Below are 17,204 nucleotides of genomic sequence, written 5' to 3'. Positions count from 1 at the left end.
AACAATCAATCAATCAACAATTAAAAAACTAAAAAAAACTATGGCATAGTTAAATTTCTACCCCCTTAAAAGCATGAACAAACATAAAATTATAAATTACAGTATACTGAAATGCCTACATGACATAAATTATAGGATGTGATATCTCGTTAGTTATAACAGAGACATATAATACTATGATATGTCTCTTGTTATAAGATTTCTACAGTTAATATTTCAAACTATATAACAAATCATTGAATCTAAGAAAATAGTAGTAAAGGTTTTAACTTATGCATGTGTGGTAACGAAATCCACAACTGATTTACCCGCAGCTTTCCTGACAAAAGATTGATTGAAATCGAAAAACCTCATTATTGACATGGGCATATAGAACAAGTATATGTGTAACATATTTGTTTTTCGTTCATTTTTTGTACATAAATATGGCCGTCAGTTTTCTCGTTTGAATTGTTTTACATTGTCATTTCGGGGCTTTTTATAGCTGAATATGCGGTATGGGGCTTTGCTCATTGTTGAATGCCGTACGGTGACCTATAGTTGTTAATTTCTGTGTCATTTTGGTCTCTTGTGGACAGTTGTCTCATTGGCAATCGTACCTCTTCCTTTTTCACATATATAAGTATATACGATCAAAAGCAACACAAACGTGCAATAAGTAATCTGAGAAAATAAGCAATCATGGTAAAAGAATGGTTGTCTCTTGTCACTAAAACTTAGCATATAGAGTATCACGTGTTAAACCCGGGACTATTGTCAATATAGTATATCCAAGGTAAAACTGAATTACAAACATTTAACAAAAGAATATTTGTTGCTGTTTATATATTAGATTAACGATATTTTTATTAAAAGATATAAAGTATACTTTGTAGGCATTCGTTTTCCTGTTTTATCCTCTTTTTTCATTGTTGGTTTCTCAACGAAAAAGGTGAATTATGTCGTCTTTGATATACATTTGGAATGCTTTATCAATTATTAAGTAAACGCTATTACTTATTGTCGTCTATGACGTTGCCAAGGTTCTGCCGGACAACGACAACTTCCGTTATACCATCTGAAACTTTGGTTCTCAAAGAGCAAGTCGTCCCTTCCCCTCCCCTTCCCTTTTTATTAATTGTGTGTAATTTTTTTTCTTTAAGTTTCGGCACTTTTTTATTCATTGAATTTTAGCATTTCTTTTAATTTATCAATTGAAATTTAAGTCAGGAACACTCGCGTTTTTTCTAAATTGTCCCGTCCCCTTTTACATTTTGCCTTTCATAGACACAATTTTAGACAAAATAATTTGAAAAAATGTTAGAAAAACTCGAATAGAAAGAAAGAAAATGGATTTAAACGAAGAACAGAAAAGAAGACAGAAAGGTAAATATCTTTTATTCATTTGTATCTGTTTACTTAGTTAAAAGTTTTAGAAAATAAATGTCACGATTATCCGAATGAATATAAATATGTGCCCCAATATTACAACTTATCAATTTGATATGAGGTGTCACATATATGCAAGATTTATATGTGTGGTATGCTTCAACGAAACAGCTCATGCACAAACTACAACTATATATAACCCAGGAAAAGAGGTTTGCATACAGTCTTACTGACAACATTTTAGTTTCTATATATGCCTATGTCAAGCTATACAATTCGATAATACAATGTTAACATTTAGTATATGTATTCGGATAAATTGAACTGTATCGTGTACTTCAACAGGACCGCAACCCAACAACAATTACAAAAGAAAAGTACATATTGAGGTCCAACGTTTTTGGAATAATTTGTCAAGTTATATAAATCAAATATATCTATAGATCGTTTTCCATTTACTGGTATTTCAAAAGGAAAATCTATTTAGTATAATGTTATATTTTCAAATGTACAGACAGGTACAGAAATTCAATGAGAAATATAGAGAGTTGTATAATTATATTCGTATTTGACATGGCAATCTATATTGGAAGAAGTCAACCCTACCCGTTTTTATTTTGATATTTATGGAAATTTTAAGTATGTTTGTTAATCGCCGAGTCTAAATAGTCATGAATAAATTAAGCGAAACTGTCAAAGGTATCCACTAAAAACCGTTGAAACTATAAAAATCCATCAAATAGCTGAAATTATGAGAAATATGAAATAAGACAACGAGGTTCCCATCTCGAGGCAGCCACATGAGTATGTGACAGGGTGATATTTTTTAAATGTAAAAAAAAAACAAAAAAAAGTTAAACGCTCGGAGTATTACTGCCACACTAAAAGTAATTATTACATTAATTTAATCCGCTGATATGAAATCACCCTATTAAAACATCATGAAATGGAGGATTCATATACTAAGACTTTGCACTATAAACTAAATAAATAATTGTTTAATAAAATGGTTGGTTTAATATACATTTCCTTGATTTTTTTCTACTGTATCTAATACAAACTTGATATTATAGTGTTCTCCCTTTTCCATGATGAAGTATGATCAAATTACCATATGCTAAAATTCATTAACACGAATTAAACCGTCTGATATCTTAACTAATTCGGCACTTGTTTAAATCTATTAGGATTACTCTGGACCACAGCAACGATCAATCATCGATATAATTCGTAATAATATCTTCAATTGATCCTGCATCAAATTTCAATACACTCCCAAACCAGAAGGCAAGGTGCTAATTAACAGGTCATTCATTGATATACTCAAGAAACCTGATAACTAATGATTATTCATTTATATTTCATATTTATCCAATCAATAGCAATAATATAATTCAGCGTGAGATCTGTTATGTCAATCTCCTCATTTCCAATACACAAATCGAAGTCTGTTTCACCGTTATGTGTATTGATTGATACTTCAGCCTCGTACTGATAAATGTTAATGATTTGTTTCCATAGATCAAAGGAGGAGAGAAAATACATACAGGAAGATAAAAAGATCAGAGATCATCACAGAAGAACAGAAAGAGAGAATAAATACAGTTGGGATCAATCTTGGTAAGACTTACTTCAGATTTGAATGTTTCTAAACACATACATTTTTTGAATTTATTGAATAAAGTATTTCCTCATAAACTTCATGTGTATTCATCATATGTATATTAAAGTATTGCATTATAATGTCAATAATTACGAGAGGGGTTTGTTTTCCAACATTCTACAAGATATTGAAATTACTCGAATTTCCCATTACTCGAAAGATCAAACATGAAATTATATTCTAACACGTTTTTGTTAAATTATTTCATGAAAAAGTCATTACACTGCTAAAGTTACAGATATTTTTTACTTTTGATTTTGTAGATACATACGTTACAAAATGTTTTTATTGTTGTAATGTTTATTGCTTTAAATTTTTGCTTTTCATGAAAACGAAAGTTCTTATAGATGGAAAGTACACTTGAAAAATTCCGTGAATGAGATAACAAACAATATGATAAATTACATTACTTTAAACAAAATAGAGCTGCATTATATTTACAGTATATTTAAACAAAAGTGTGCTGTTTAACTTCATAGTACACAGCAATCATCACTACTTACCAAGTAGATTCGTGACTACATCTGTTTATGTTTTACTCATTATATAGATTATAAGATGTTGTAACAGTCGACACACCAAAGCTTAGAAAAACTGCAGGTAAGACGAACTATTAGTTACCTTAATTATGAGATAACCTAAACACTCATACACTTAGTTATGTGTTGAAGTTAAGTTCCAAAATTAATTTCTAAGAACATTGTGAATTTACGATGAAATGGAATATATGTCAGAGAAGCAGCAAACCGATAATTCAAATAATTACATAAAAAACCTCTTGTTATATATCAGTTAAAAAAAGGAGTGTATCCGTTTACCCCTCAGTTTAGCAGGCTGACAAACCAACCTCTGTATGTCGATTTATACCCCTAGTCGCAATGGGAAAGACCCAAGTGACGATAACCTGATAATGGCCATAGAAATATACCTTTTTAAAAAATATTTTTGTTGTAGAATAGCCAGTAACAAAAGATACACAGGTTTCAAACTTAGTAAAAAGTATATTTACATGATTGATATTAGCTCTTATTTAAACTAGTAATTGAAATTCGAATGTTGTAACTTTACTTTAAAAAAAATTAAAAGATTAACACCGGATCTGCGGGTATAATAGGTTCTGCGAAAAAAGGCAAAAGTTCAGGAAATTGTAATTTACTGAAATAATAAATGTGTATTAGATATGAATACAAGGAAGGATGTGTTATTGATTGTTTTATGGCCTCATTCTAAGACAGGGAATTAAATACATTTTTTGTTACGTTTTATAATCTTTTTTTAACACTTAAAATAAAGAAAACGGAAATATAAATAAGATGAATCTAAACTGATTATAAATTAACTAAGGCTAAACTGATCATCACCATCACACTGTCTAAATCCTGTCGATACTGCTGAGGTCTGTATACGTATTGATTTATACTTACCTTTTTGTGTATTGCCTTACAATGTACTATTGATTTATATATATCTTCTACCAACATCTGTTCAAGTTATACAATAACTATTAACTGCACATGCCGATAACATTCACGTATCAGCGGCACGTGCGATACATATCAAGATTCCAAACGTTTTAAATCATTAGAACACTCGCTATTATAGTTTATCTTTTTTATGTGATGCATACTTTTGATAACGCATGGTTTAAACGTGAAAAATTCTACGCCTAGCGAAGCACGTTTCGAATTCTTTTTGTCTTAAGCATTTATAGACCACGAGAGCCTCAAATGTTTTAAAATATGCTTATATTACATGTATTATAAGGTATGGTAGTATAATCGTTATGTTTCGATTTATGAATTTCACTCTGTTTGATTTACTAGAACATGTAGTTGCCAGATATTACGTATAGGCGAATAGATAAAATAGGGAACGAAAACGGGGAATATGTTATAGCGACAACAACTCGACCGAAGAGTAAAAAAAGTAAAAATCACAAAAATACTGATCTCCGAGGAAAACAGCCCACTGTCATGGATCTTCAACGCAGCGTGAAAATTCTGCGACCTGAAGGCGGCCTTCAGTTGGCCCCTATTAAACAATAATGTATCGTAGTTAAGTGAGATGGACGCAACATTAAACTCCAAAACATACAAATGAACCAAAATAAAATACGAACACACACAATACTATCAAAGGCTAGAGGTTCCTAGTTAGGGATATGCACAAAAATGCGGCGGGTACAAGCAAAAATTTTGGTTTTCTAAAAATGTTACAACAACCTTGCACAGCAATATGCATATTGCTCGGTTATTTTTAGAATATATAAAAACCGACATACTTTGTTACCGTCATGTAATGAATTTCATGATATTGTTTAAAGTTTTATAAAAAATATCTATGATCGATTATTTTAAGAAAAAAAATCTTAAAATACACGAGATAGTAAATGAAATAACAACTTATATGTTGTTAAAGTCTAGGAGACAATAAGATATCTATAAAATTCGAACAGTCAATTGATACAAATATGGTCGGAAATTAATAATATAACAATTATAGCCTATTTATGAGGTCAACACATGATATATCGACCCAAATAAGTATATTGACCTCGGACTTCGTCCTTAGTCAATATTCTTCTTTCAGGTCACTATATCCTTGTATCGACCTCATACAAAATGTAAAATTGTATACTATATTTTTAATATGTCGTCTATTAGACGCAATGAGTAGTCATTTTCGATTTACAATAAAGTGTAAAGAAAAACGAAACCTTTTGCTACCTCACAACGTTTTGGTTTGTGTACGAAAAGGGTAGAAGTAAAAATGTTTCATACCCGTGCCCTATAGCCATATAGCCATGTTCACACAGTAGAACGTGAAATAAAGAAGCAGTTGGTATGGTAATAAGTCCATACTAGTATATTGTGAGATTCCTGTAATGGGAATATGAACATCTTTCACCAAGTCATGATAGTTAACGTATACATTACAAAAGAGTTATTTATATGCAGTAAATAGTACGCAATATTATCTTTTCTTTTTCGGAGTGAGACCAATCAAAGCACGAATAAAGCAGAAAATTTAAATAAAAGTCAATCATCAATATATACATAAATAGATTAATGAATTCACTTACCTTTAGGTAAAAATATATATGCTCAGGTGATATAAGTAATAAATGTTACATCATGTACAATTTAAAGATTGGTAAACACCGTTTTCTTAAAATATATCTGATATCTTGCCAATCTTTTTTATAAACAAAATAAAGGCAAATATACTTCAACATGATTCATTCAACATGATTGATTTGTAATTCTTTTTTAATATTTAATTGCAGTACAAGAATTGAGCAGAAAAGAACAAAAACATCAGGTAACAAAGTAGATGATTTTGTTTGTCACAACTGTGAATCTTTTTTCTTGGCCTATGTTATACATTAAACACCTCTTTTCGTCAACAAATCTGTTATCCTTCCTCTCTTGCCTTTCGTAAAAAGCAGGAAAGATGCCTTTTGGGCTTTTCCCTATATACTACACCACCATCACATTTGAAATGCCTAATGGTAAAGATAAATCAACAATGGTGATTACTACCATAATCTTTGGTGTGTACTAGACGATTGTTTCTTATTTGTTTATTAAATAATCGTTGTGTACTAAAACATGGGTGTTCGATTTTGTTTTCACCAATATTTGCTATTCTTAAGTGTCAAGAAATTAAAAAAAGAATCATTCGTATTTTTTTCACAATCGGAGAAATGCCTCGATAATTTCACTATTTATTTTATCTCACTGCATAGTGAAATTTATAGAATAAACGAGTAAGTATATGGAAGGAGTTACAACAATTCTATTTATTAAAGTATAAGTTCACTTAACAGTAATATAGGTGTTATACGCTTTGATATACGGATGTAAACTTTATAAATAAGCAAGCATGTGAAGCATATTAAAAAGTAGAAAAGGTCAATCCACATTAAAGGATATCATAAGTATTTATAATGTCATTCAAACACATTATATTTTTTGGCGAAAAAGATTGCCCCCCCCCCCCCAAAAAAAAAGAATTTATTTATTTATATATATATATTTGCATCGGTCAGATAATACATGTAATCGACAGATATAGGTACAGAAGGATTGTAGTAATTTTCAAAGTAAAGGTTCTGGTGTGAAGCTGTATTAAGCACCCATTTCGCGGTGTAAAATTACGTTTTTAGTATAAAATTCTTTTCTTAAGTTATTTGGTGACAGCCTCAGTTAGGAACAAAGTAGAGTATCAGAAACTAAGTCAGAAACCTAGCCACAAAAAAGGCATAATATACCATAGTCTGTATATGATTGAGTGCAGCGGCCGATATTAGAATTCATTATAGTTATACTGCAGTTACTGTGAACATTTCAGCGTTTATTTTGGTTCGATTTAACTGTTATTGTATATATTTAAATAGAAGGGGAAGTGGTGGGTCTTTGAGTCGTTAGACAATAAGCTCCAGCCCGCCACCGCAAATGAACGATACAGAATGAGATTGCGCTTTTTAAACCAGTTCAAGGTTGTGATAATCTATAATCATAAATCATCCTAGTATAGTTTGATCCATGTTTTGTTTTTCAAAAAACTAAAATTTCCAAGAACCAGAACATACTTGATAGCCTGATAACCTGAATATTCGTTTTTCGTATAAGTTTCTATATAAAAGTACGTTTTGTCCGCTGATAAAATACAAACTTACCTGGTAGTAAATGATATTGATAGTATACGTAATTTACATCAGTTCTATCTTTATATATATATATATATATATATATATATTACATATGACGCGTGCATCTTACATGTATATATAAAACATTTAAATATAGAGTCTTATGTAAGGTTTAAATATTCTACGGTAAAAATAATAACTTTTACTAACTTGTCACGGACCGATCACACTAATTATTATATACAAGTTATTACTGTATTGATATATATATATAGTACGGTTCGTGTACCGTGTAATTTATATACAACGGATAATTTGACCTCTATAATTGTAATATTGGGGTTATAAAAAAAAGACGAAAAAGGATTCAAATACCAATCATTTAGCGATCAGTTTATTCTTCATGATTCCTGTTTCAAAGAGTTTAGCACATGCTGGTTTTTCATACGTTGGAAGACCATTTATTCGGACTAATAGTCGACTTATAATGGTGAAAGTAAATAACACCGAGCGATATGGTAAACAACGTCGAATATCATATGTTCTGTAGATTGGTTTGGTTATTTTCGTCATTGGGTTGCTGTATAATTCATTCAATTCAATAGTCAATCGTATATCATTCACATATTACCTCTATTTATCCTGCAATTGGGTGTTCTACTATACAGATACAGCCCTACAGATATCGCTATGCTGTATCTGTATACTATACAGATATCGCTTTAAAGCTCCATCCATTACCAGACTGAGTATTGTATGAACCTGCGTGACCTCAGAATGTGTATTGCAGTCGCATTCCAATGACGTATTAATTGCGAATTAACGGTTACTTTTATACGTTTTGTTTGTTTTCAAACATTTCTGTAGAGCAATAAGAATCACACCAATTTTTTGATGAACAGCAGTCTTTTCTACGGTGACAACTATCGATTTCAAAACTTGAATGTGTATGATTGTGTAACAAAAACAACTCATGTCAATTTTAGCATGTATGTTTAGTGAATGTCGAGTCTGAAGCGTAGGACAACTTGTACACTCCTGTTTCAAATTGGACAATGTTTTGTTATTTGTTTTTATTGTTGAAATTAGTTGTTATGTTAAAATAGATAATTATTTACCTTTAGCGATGTATTATTGTTGACCATTCGAGATTCTTTTTTTTGCGAACCCTTCTTCATCTGAATGTGTGATTACTGTATCGTATTACTTACTACACGGCCTCAAGGGATTTCAAATCGAAAATAAATGCAAAACATGTGCTTTTGTGTCTTTAAAAACACAAATAATATACAGGATTAATTGCAGGATAAAGACAATAACTTTTTAGTGTCTTTAAATATCAGCTGTATTTGTACTCGGCTCGAAACAGGTGTAATAGCTCGCTTAAAGCTCACACACACCTTGTTTCCTAGCCTCGTACAAATACAGCTGATATTTAAAGACACTAAACAGTTATTGCCTATATGATTTATTCAATTCAATAGTCAATCGTATATCATTTACATATTACCTCTATCACGGATGAACAGTAATGGAAGCATTCTATTTTCTTGTCCAATTCAGAGTTTGGGACAAATTAAGTAATGTCATTTGACGTATAAATGACGGATTTTTACAATATACTGTTGTCCATCCGTCTATTTATTTGGTCGTTCTTTCCTTCTCCTTTTTGTCATAAGTATGTCTTTCACAGAATCAAGTATGCAACTTTGCTTAGATCAATTTACTTATTAAACCTGTACCTTCACTGCTGTTGTTGGATTTGATAATGGAAAGCTCGTTTCTTACTTTGATTTTTTTTATTTTTTGTTCCAGAGTTATGGGACTTAACTGCATATTTTAGGCAATTTGACTTGAGTGTGTTTGGAGAAATTTACATAAAACTTTACACAATTGTTGGATTTAGATATAGCAAGGATTTATATCTAACGTTTTTGGTTTAAGTGAAGTAGTTTTTGATTTTCAAAATTTTCTGTTGTTTTTTTTTCCATTTTAAAGATGCCGTTTTAAGGTTATTTTCTCCATACTTTGTAATTGTTTAGTTAATAACTTTTTTTTATATGAGCGTCACTGATGAGTCTTATGTAGACGAAACGCGCGTCTGGCGTACTAAATTATAATCCTGGTACCTTTGATAAATATTTACTTCACAACTTCAATACGCTAAAAGATGCATCATGCGAACCTCAATTTTATATAAGTCTTCAATGAGCAATAACATTTATGTTTGCAGAAAACATACGAATGGCCATTATAAATTATTTGATGCATGCTTGACTTCGAGTTTTATTTTTGTAAATATAAATTTAGGGCATATTATCGAAGGGTTTATACAATCTGGTACACGAAGATATTGGTTTCGTGTCCTACAAGGGACGTCGAAGAAATCATACTCGTATATATAGAACCTAATCTATTCCAGTAACTTATATTACTCAGAAATTTAGAATTTATCAAAATGTTTCACTTTTTAATCGACAAAATGTTTTCCGAGTTTGTTATCATACACTAATCAACCTATATTATTTTCTATAAACTAGGACGCATACTTTATCTATTTATACCGGCTATAAATTATGTTTTATTTTGATTTCGAATTATTTTTTGTGGACCAAATGGGACACTCATGTTTATTATCCAGACTTGAAAGTGATAGATTATATACCTCAATCATTGAAAATCCTTGAGACTATGCATGTCAAAATAACACATTTCCGCGTATTGCGATTTTTTACAATTCAAAGTACTCCGACTGCATAGCCAAGTTTTAACTTGCATGTTGGCAGGTGATATAAAAGGTAGAATTATATTCATTTATGGTCAAAATAACAAATACTATCCTAGTATATAAGCGTCCAAGGTAGTTATCCGTATTATAACTGAAGTGCAATGGTTGGTAACATCATTTGTTCTCTTTCAGAAATAATGGGAGTATTTTCAAAAATAAAAACAAACAACTCAACATTCTTTTCCAAAACCAAATGTGAGGATGGCCACAATTGGTGGGTCAGCTTCGAGTTTTATCCATTTGCTGTCGGCGAGCGTCATACCGTCTTTGAAGGACGTATGTACAACCAACATGGATATTGGAGCCAATCAAAAGCTGTTGTAAAATCTTTGAACGATGAAATCGGATCCGAAAACAACCTCCAGTCTGCGATAACTTGCTCAGAAAATACCCGTTCCTTAGCTGATACTTTTAAGGATGAATTTCCAAACACCAAACATTTGAAGTTTGCCCAGCCATGTCTTTCAGAAATGGATTCTGTTTCCGTATTTAATACACCTTTTCGATATATAAAAGGATACGAAAAACAACTCGCCGAACATGAACATGTTCTTATTGAAGAATTCATAGACGGCGATTACCAATTATTTATCGACAGTGATGGCATACGACGTCAAGAATCCGAACTTCTCGACACATTTCTACATTATTCTTATGTAGAAAGCAACGGCGACTTTGTTATATGCAAACTGGAAGGTGTAGAAAGAGATAAGGACATCAAACTATCCGGAGTCACTATCCATTCTCGAAATAGGTCATTTGGACCTTGTGACCATGGCGAACAAGGTATTCTAAACGTTTTTAAGAACCACAGATGTAATGACATTTGTAAGAACTGGCCAACACCAGCATTTGGTCTTGTTCCAAGTGCACCCGTAGGATCCGAAACTAAAATTGACATCATGGACATTCTCAAAAGTGAAGCGGCAGTGTTGTTTTCAAGCAAAACCGATTTGGTTAGTCCTCCGCCGTACGAAAATTTGACGAATGCCGATATCCGTAAGATCGAAGGCAGACCAATGGTTCATGGACAGTGTATCCAAAAAGTATGACCAAACACTTTACATTTTTGACATTTTTACTAAATAATGAAATTTTGATGTATTTTATTTTATATCTTGCATAGTTAATTTTACATACTAATTATGTTTTAGATGGCGAAATGTGCAAAGTAAATGCTTATCAGTCTCATTTATTTCTCACCCTACCACTTTATTTTACGTAAATGGGGCTTTGTACATGTATGTTAATTATTTCTACGTTTTTTGTGTGTATTTAAAGATCTATCGAATCTCATTTTCACTGTAGAATCTCGCAAATTTTAAATGGCGGCTTAATGTTAAGTCATCTTTATATTTTTTCTCTGACAAATGATGAAATCTCTGTTTATATAATTTGTTTTCAATGTTAGTCGTCTGGTTTTGTGTTTGTATTTATAATGTGATGTAAATGGCAGCTTCAGAAATAAGAGATCAGTATTTTAAAAATGACAAATCATACTTTTATACTCTTTTGCATCATCTATCATTAAAATTCTGTGATATATTCAATATACATATTGATGTGAAATACGCATGTGCAATAGAATTTATACAATTAATTAATTATTTGTGTTAATCATTATTACATTATTTATCATAGTGTTTATTTATACATTGTGGCGTTGTCAATACATCTAGTCTTGTTTTAGTTCAGTTTCATAAAGTTTATTATTTATCATAATTTATTCATAAAGCTTATTATTTATCATAATTTATTCATAAAGTTTATTATTTATCATAATTTATTCGTAAAGATTATTTATATTGTATGAGTGATATCATTATTGTATTTCAATGTGTAGTGATGAAAAAAAAATATGATAAAAATAAAACATGTCATCTTTAGTTCTAAATATGCTTTGTCAAGGGCCTTCGAATATTTGTGGTTATAGTTACTAGTGCAGTTCATGCCAAGAAATACTCACTAAAAATTCCAGTGGACTTTCACACGGCACCCATTAGTAGTTTAACTTTTTTGATTTCATTCAACAAATTAATTTATGACCTCCATGTACGTATCGCTTAGAACACGGCCATATAACAAATGGTCAATATCAATCATCCATGTAATTTGCTTTATGGGATGTATGCAGAATTTCAACGGAGGCATTTCTTGGCATGGTATCTGCTTATAATTAGATACATATAGTAAATCTAAGTTTCCAAACTTCGAAGTTGAATGGGATTTAAGTTTTGAACGACGATACCCAAGTGTGAATTATTTGTTAGTGGTTTTCGTTTTTAGTTTACATGGGAAAGTAATAATGTGAGTTAATTAACGTCATCATTTTTGGAGATCACCAAGGTGCGCCTGTGGTTTATGCTTTAAACCAGCTGAGATTTTGTACGACATTGCTGACGAGCGTTCACTTTTCTCAGTATCATACGCGAACAAAAATTGCCATCAGATATGGTTACAGTGATATCTTATAAATATATCTGAATGCAGTTTTCCTTGATATCGCAATAATTTAACCACGCATTGTTGTCCATTCTTCAAAAATGCACGCAATAATATCTTAATTTACAGTAGTCATTTCAGAGTTAAACCGCTAGAGTCATTTTTTTAATGGAATCACGACTTCCTTATATTTTTTTGCGGATCATTTTTGCTGTGTACATTTTTTGTTCGTAGAGAAAGACAACACATAGATTAGATTCTGTGCATTTCTTTTGCCTCATTTACTTGGAAGATGTGTTTATGTATTATGTAGGCATGGTCTTCCTGATATTAGACAATTGTTCTCGTTTTATCACCTGCAATATAATATAAGTTGACTGAAACAAAAACAAAACACATAAAAGGACAGATTTGCAATGTCCCCCGCGTTGCACTTTTTTTTTTATCTGTTCAGGGGCAATAAATGAGAAAAACAATTTATGAATTAAAAGTGTGTGCGGGAAACAAACTTTTTTTTTTTTTATTGTTTACTAAATTTTTGAAACATACCTTCGATGACATTACTTATAGTATACTACAAGTTTTATATAAAAAAATGTACACGTCTGGCGCTAACGATGCTATTTCTCATAAATTTCCAAATGGGCATAACTCTTTTAAAACAAAAATGTGTCTATGGTACATGGAAGCCTCACTCGCACTATTATTTTCTATGTTCAGTGGACCATGACATTGGGGCCAAAAGTCTAATTTGGAATTAAAATTAGAAAAATCATACCATAGGAAACATGTGTACTAAGTTTCAAGTTGATTAGACTTCAAATTCATCAAACACTACCTTGATCTATAGTTTTAACCAAAAACTTTAACCTGAAGCTGGACAGACGAACGAACGGACGCATAGACCGAAAAACATAATGCCCATAAATGGGACATAAAAACTCTCTCGGTCACCATGTTAATCTATAGTATAAGTTTAAAAAATGTCTGGCAATAATTGTACCTGTGAGAGCGTTCACAAGACCAGACGAAGTGATGTGCGGTATTTCTCCCCCTCAACACGTTACGCGGGGGACACACATATTATTTGAGGTACCTTAATGACCATTCAACTAAACAAACTCATCATAGATACCATGATTAAATTTTGTAATTACGTCAGACGCGTGTTTCGTCTACAAAAGAATCATCTATTTTTTTTAAACAGTTAATTTATAAATATGACCATGTCAGCACAGACTACTGGGCTGTTGATACCCTCGAGGAAATAAAACTCCACCAGCGGTGACCGGCCCAGTGGTTGTAAATAAACTCATCATATATACCAGGATTAAGTTTTGTTTTTACGAAAGACGCTCGTTTCGTCTACAAAAGACTCATTTTTGACGTAATGAATTTTAAACCTGATGCCTTTTGTTATCTATTATTCATGTGTTTCTTTGCCAAATACGTTCTGCTATTTATTTGTATTGTAGTCCTGTATTATTATGTTGTCATTTTAATGTTATATTAAACAATGCCATCAAAGTGCGAGGTTTGACAAGCCACAAAACCAGGTTCAACCCACCATTTTGTTCTTTAAAAATGTCCTGTACCAAGTCAGGAAAATGGCCATTGTTATATCATAGTTCGTTTCTGTGTGTTACATTTTTACGTTGTGTCGTTTGTTTTCTCCTATTTTTGAGTGTGAATTCAAATTACTATAAGGCGTGTCACGGTACTTTTCTATCCCAAATTCATGTATTTGGTTTTGATTTTATATGGGTTATTCTCATCGGATTTTGTCTAATGCTTAGTCCGTTGCTGTGTGTGTTACATTTTAATGTTGTGACGTTGTTCTCCTCTAATATTTAATGCGTTTTCCTCAGTTTTAGTTTGTTACCCCGATTTAGTTTTTTGTCCATAGATTTATGAGTTTTGAACAGCGGTATACTACTGTTGCCTTTATTCAACAGTGACGCTCGAATCCAAATAAGTTAAAAAGTTTATGTAAACAGATTACGGCTGTTTTAGAGATGTTAATAACAGTGGAAGTAGTATCTGTATCTGTATATTATCTTCACCTTCTTTATAGATCAGTGATTTCTCACTAAAGTATGAATACATGTATCGATGTTAAAAAGAATCCATCACCAGTTATATAACATCATGTACATTTGGCTAAAAACACATTTTCTATATACAGTCAATAAAAGTGTCTCTCCATAAAAGTTATTTCATTGTTAAATACATATGTTTTAAATAGTATATTTAAGGGGGTAATGCTAACTTGAGAGGTTTTAATTCTTTCTTTTCTCAAAGGACCCTATCGTTTCCTGTTTTTCATATCAAACAGCATCCTATATCTGGCTCTATGAATGTTAAATAGATATCTGCGACACTGAAATTGCAATGCAGGTAACATCTTGATGTTTACTTTTCTGTTGCTATGTCCAACGTTTTCCGTAAGGAGATAAGAGCAGTCCAGTATAATTTTGATTTTATCATTTTCAGTAAGGTATTCCATTTCTCTACTTGTCAGATTATGATATTCCTTCTGAAGATATTCTAAAGACGCTTTTCTGGTTGAACCCAAGGGTGACTGGGGAATAGAAATATGGTCGCTTGGTCTTCTCCCGATCGGCAGTAAAACGCTTGCCGAAGTGGGGCGTCCGTTTGGCTGTGCGGGATGTATCAAGTTCGCAGTTACGTCCGGTCAGAATGGGGACGTTAAATCCGATGTCTCGTGTAAAGAGAGTGCCACGCTCTTTGCACGTTAAGAACCCTTGCAACAACTCTTTTGAGGGCCCGTAGGTGGCCTGTTGCAAGGCAAAATTTCTGTCCCTATCCAATACCTCCTTATTTTCCAGTGGCAGTCTACATTTTCCCGACCATCATCCCAAATGGCCTCTATTATGATAAGACCTACCTATTGTATTTATTATGAACTTGTTCTCGTCCTGAATATGCATGAAATATTTGCCACTGGACGTTAAGCAACCAACAATTAATCAATCAATTTATTCTGAAAATGTACATTACAATAAAAAGTGAGGTAAATCTTCAATTTCTTGTCCGCACAGAAGGCAGGTGGCTTCAATATTGTTCTGATTAAATTTCGATCTGTTTTCTTGGAGAATGTATGTACCAGAAACTAGTTTTAACTTAATAGGTAGACGGTTTATGTTTCTTGAAGATGATGTTTTGATATAAATTAACGGGTGTTGTTTTCCAGGGTGGTATGCATCAACATTTAAATAATTTATATTTCTAAATAGAGCTATTTAGCTTGGAGATATCTGTATAGTACTTTTTCCAATACTTATTTATATTATTATACATTAAATTTTTCCACTGAATTTTGGTATGTGGAGTGTCTAAAAAAAGATAAATTTCTGGAAGATCATATTTCCAAATAATTTTCTTTACTTCAATAAACCAACTGTGTCTATTTTGATCTTTGACTGCTAACTGTCATTTGGCAATTTTTTTTTCAGTTGATTCCTCTGATAGTAAACATATACTGTAAAAGTATATGTATTTGTCCCTCACTTGGTTTCATTCCAGATGTAATGTAAGGTACAACATCAGGAGCATTTTGCGGTAGAGACCAAATCTGTTTAAGCAGTTTTTGAAAAAAAACCCATTTATTAATGTTTAATTTAGTTGGTATCAGTATCACTAGACCATAAAGTAATGTTAGTAAGACATATGTTTTGTGACTTTTATGTAAAACTATGAAACAAAAAATTAATCCAAAATGTTATTTGTAAATATGTTTTATTTTACTGAATTGCAGATTTTGAATTATTATTATAGATTTTTTTTCAATCTATTGTACTTCAAACTGAATCTTTGTATCTGTATTGTTATATTTTTATATAGACAATTTGAAATGTGTTCACTACTAGTGTATTGCCATAATTGGTCAATGACTCGTAAAATTAAAAGTAAATATAAATCGGTGTCGTTGATCGTAAACTTTCAAATAAATCAACGAGGCATAGCGGTGTTAAAATGTAAACCAAATCAAGTACTTTAAATAAGAATGTCGATCCAAATCATAACATTGAATGTAAACGGCTTACGTGATAACAAAAAACGTAACTTAGTTTTCAATTGGTTAGCGAACAAAAAATATGATTTGATTTGTCTACAAGAAACACATTGCACAGTGAATGATATAATACAGTGGCAAAATGAATGGAAAATAAATGGGGGCAATACAAGTGTTTGGAACTGCGGAACTAGTGATTCTCGTGGTGTCTCTATTTTACAAACAAAAAATTGTCCCGGCGAAGTTGTGTTTG

The 17,204-nt window shown here is 31.7% G+C and overlaps 1 protein-coding gene across 2 annotated transcripts; it reads left to right on the top strand.

The window, feature by feature from the left end:
• Window positions 1-1,224: 1,224 nt before the first annotated feature.
• On the top strand, window positions 1,225-12,359 carry LOC139522972 (alpha-protein kinase vwkA-like). 2 transcript variants are annotated; one of them, XM_071316663.1, is made up of 5 exons: window positions 1,225-1,365; window positions 2,890-2,988; window positions 3,582-3,631; window positions 6,318-6,352; window positions 10,606-12,359. In XM_071316663.1, the coding sequence occupies exon 5, from the start codon at window positions 10,611-10,613 to the stop codon at window positions 11,523-11,525; it is 915 nt and encodes a 304-aa protein (XP_071172764.1). In that variant the 5' UTR covers window positions 1,225-1,365; window positions 2,890-2,988; window positions 3,582-3,631; window positions 6,318-6,352; window positions 10,606-10,610; the 3' UTR covers window positions 11,526-12,359. The 2 variants fall into 2 exon arrangements, with proteins under 2 accessions (XP_071172764.1, XP_071172765.1); XM_071316664.1 differs by lacking the exon at window positions 6,318-6,352.
• Window positions 12,360-17,204: the final 4,845 nt, after the last annotated feature.

This window comes from Mytilus edulis, chromosome 5 (assembly GCF_963676685.1).
Source record: "Mytilus edulis chromosome 5, xbMytEdul2.2, whole genome shotgun sequence".
NCBI lineage: Eukaryota > Metazoa > Mollusca > Bivalvia > Mytilida > Mytilidae > Mytilus > Mytilus edulis.
The sequence above is the reverse complement of the archived record's forward strand: the minus strand, read 5'-3'. Positions and strand labels throughout refer to the sequence as shown.

Excerpts from the sequence above, each read along its gene's own strand:
- LOC139522972 (XM_071316664.1), top strand. The coding sequence starts at position 10,611 with ATGGGAGTATTTTCAAAAATAAAAACAAACAACTCAACATTCTTTTCC.